This window comes from Marasmius oreades, chromosome 6 (genome assembly GCF_018924745.1).
Source record: "Marasmius oreades isolate 03SP1 chromosome 6, whole genome shotgun sequence".
NCBI classification, from domain to species: domain Eukaryota; kingdom Fungi; phylum Basidiomycota; class Agaricomycetes; order Agaricales; family Marasmiaceae; genus Marasmius; species Marasmius oreades.
Genome location: NC_057328.1, coordinates 3,184,961 through 3,188,189, shown reverse-complemented (window position 1 = coordinate 3,188,189; position 3,229 = coordinate 3,184,961). Strand labels below are relative to the sequence as shown.

Here is a 3,229-nt window from a genome sequence, read left to right as displayed (position 1 = left end):
GTATATATGAGCCTCACCTGTAAACAACCCATTACTACCTCACGGTATGGTGGCGTTGAGGAATCTCGTGAATATCTTCTTCCAGATTCCTTAGTGATCGTTGGCAAGAGACGTGGCAGCAGAAAATGCTTGCTTTTTCCCTTCAGAAGAAATGGCCGTCGTGCTCGATTGCATGTAATATGCCTATGCCCAGTATACTGTGAAGATAGTGCTGTGAGCGCTTGACTGTTAACGTCTCTGTCACATGTGACTTCGTCGTAAGTCACGACTCACCAACCTCACGAGCCAAATGGGCATGATTTTCTGTCAAAAAATAACCAGAAAACTCCAGCCATTTTCAAGGGCCTTAGCCGTGGAGCATATGGATGTTTGGCAGTCTGACTCTGAGCCTGCCCAAGTCTGCTCCTTTCAATTGTCTATGGTCACCATTATCGGAATCCTCAATCACTGATAACAGCATCAAGATCGTTTTGGCATCTCCGAGAAACCTTTTTATCTCGGTGCTGAGGCATGAGGTGCGTCCAGTTGTCTCTGCGTTCAACTTATTAATTAAGCAATTGCAAGAGTCTACTGTTTTAGTCGCTGGTCATCATGCATCGTGACCGTTGGATTTTGAGCTTTGATTCAACCCGCCCGAATATTCGGGCAGCTCCTTCCATATTAATCGAACAATGGAAAATGATTACCGAGGTAAAGAGGAGGCACTTGCTCAAACGCGAACGCGAAACCCAATCGTTGTATATTCGTTCTTCTCTGGCTGCTCATGCCATGAAACACGTCCAAGACGTGTATTTCTCCCTGATACTTCTAAATCTTGAATGAAGAAGGCGGAGGTACTATGGTATGGTCTAATCATTCATACTCATCCCTGATATCCTTTCATATTATTCTTTCATGGTTTCATTTTCATTCCGACCGTCTTTCATGGTCGATCCACACAACGTGGATCAATACGCCACGTTAGCTCGCTCGGAAACAAAGAACTCCTTTTTATTCGCTTAACGGGCATGTTTGATTCTCATCCTGTTTATAAATCACTCCCGTTTCTTTCTTGTCTTCCACCTTCACCAACCTCTATCATCATGGACACTAAATCTCTCCCGCCACAGCCACCAGAAGTTGCTCAAGACCCATCCTTCTCCGTCTTCTGTGATTCGCCTTCAACGAATCTTCCTCTCGTAGAATCTCCATTCACCGGGAAAGGTGCCGTCCAATCGTCCCTCCCCTTCCCCGACCCAACGACTCTCAGCTCTTGCACCGTCTCAAAGTCTGAGTTTCCACCAAAAAAATCACACGCCCGTCGTCAACCCCCGGGTCACATTCCACGACCACGCAACGGTTTCATTCTTTTCCGTTGTGACTTTGTCAAGCAGAAAAAGATCCCAGAAAGTGTCGAAGGTAACCATAGGAATATATCCAGGATTGCCGGCATTCTTTGGAGACAGATGAGCAAGGACCAGAGGAGGCCCTGGATGGATATGGCGGAAGTTGAGAAGAAGATGCACGAAAAGAAGTTTCCCGGATATCGATATCAGCCTACGCTTAACAGGAATGCGGTTGAAAGCGATCGCAGAGGTAGAGAAAAAGGCAAAGAACCCTTTAAGGAACGTACTAAATTCCGGCGTGCCCGTAATCGCTCTTTCATCGCCACTGGTGAGGATCGCGAGTTTCACTCGCCAGTCGCCAATCCCGCGCCACTCCCCACCCATAACCCTCCTTCGGCGAGTGGATTCCCAAGACGCACATCTTCGTGTCCACCCTCCGGCGCTGTTCCGATCCAGAACTCAAATACGAATGTTCACGCCACTTCGGACGATACCCAAGTGTCACGTCGTCCCAGTAGGGTCACGTTCTATCAATCCGTCTCTTTGTCTCAGTTCCCATTTCCCTCTTCCAACGATGGTCCTCCGACGTATTGGAATCTACCGATGCACCACGTCATGCCTACTTGTCCTCCTGGATGGGTTACAAATCTATCCAGCAGCGAGAGATGGACCGAGTGGTCGGAAGATGTGGAGACCGAATTCAATAGACACGCTCTTCTGAGGGTATGCTTTTTCTTTTCCTTCTTTGATCGGTAGTTGTTTAACGACGTTTCACAATCCAGAACCTCGACTACGACAACTCATTCCGAAACGGCGTGCCTCAATGGACGAATGGGCTGTTTCAGTCTCATCCTCCCCGTCAGGACGAGTCGACGCCTGTGTTTACCAACCCATTCCATTTTTCAGAGTCATATCAGAATGCAAAACCCGAGGAGATATCTCCCCTTGAAACCGGATCCCCAGCTTCCGAAACACAAAACCAAAGTGGATGTCTTGTGTCTCAGCCTTCCGAATCGACTGCTCCTTTCTATGATCATGGATGCTTGTACTCGTACGCAGCTCAACGGTTGGAGCCACTGCAGTTGGAGGCCGAAGAACATTTGGGACGTCTATCGCTTGAAGACCAACCGCGAGTGTTTACCACTAGAACCAGCGAAGAGGAGTGGGATAGCCGTCCCATCCCGATGATATCGACCTCGAGACGGAAGTTGATCTGAATCCCGGAGGACGATTTCCCACCCATCCCCCTTCATGGCTTTTCATAGAACGAAATTTCTTTTTTCCTTCTGTACACTAGCGATTTCTTTTGGAATCTTCTTTTCGTTTTTCGTTTTTCTTTTTTTGTTCTATCCTTTTTTTTTCCATCCTTCACATCTCATGCATGTACCCTCAGATCTTCATTTCTCCAACTTGTACCGTACCTTGTCACATCCACACCACTCGCCCCCTATATCTTTCTACACTCATATACCTTCCATCCCGTTGGACATGACACTAGCAATGCGTTGTATCGTACATTTACCGTAATACAGATTATCTCACCTCCGTCGGGCAAGCTCATAATGGGTTGAAGCTGTTAAGAGGGCAGGCTCAAATTGAAATAGGGCCCCTATTTTGACTGTGGTCCCTCGATCAACGTCGATTCATATCCATTTCCAGTCCACCAGTAGTGGCCGAAGCGTCCTCTGAGGACGAACAGAAGATCTTCATCAACACCCCACGAAAAAGAGTCATCTCGCTGGTCTCTTTTGTGGCGATTCACCTTTTCATCCATTTCCATTACTACCAACCTATCTACTATGATCTATTAGAGAGGCGGGAGGGCTTTGAGTTGGCGATAGGACTCGTAGGACTCGGTTTGATGGAGTATGGCTACATCGGCTGGGGCTTCCTCGGTGCGCTCT

General features: G+C 47.7%; 1 protein-coding gene across 1 annotated transcript; it reads left to right on the top strand.

The window, feature by feature from the left end:
• The first annotated feature begins 298 nt into the window (after positions 1 to 298).
• E1B28_010500 (uncharacterized protein) lies at positions 299 to 2,872 on the top strand. Its single transcript, XM_043155471.1, has 4 exons — positions 299 to 515; positions 565 to 841; positions 1,110 to 2,048; positions 2,108 to 2,872. Exons 2-4 carry the CDS (start codon positions 839 to 841, stop codon positions 2,540 to 2,542), a joined length of 1,377 nt encoding a protein of 458 aa, XP_043007939.1. The 5' UTR covers positions 299 to 515; positions 565 to 838; the 3' UTR covers positions 2,543 to 2,872.
• The last annotated feature ends 357 nt before the right edge of the window (positions 2,873 to 3,229 follow it).

Bases quoted from the DNA above. Each gene is read 5' to 3' on its own strand.
- E1B28_010500 (XM_043155471.1), top strand. The intron at 2,049-2,107 runs GTATGCTTTTTC...TTCACAATCCAG, and splicing joins ATAGACACGCTCTTCTGAGG to AACCTCGACTACGACAACTC.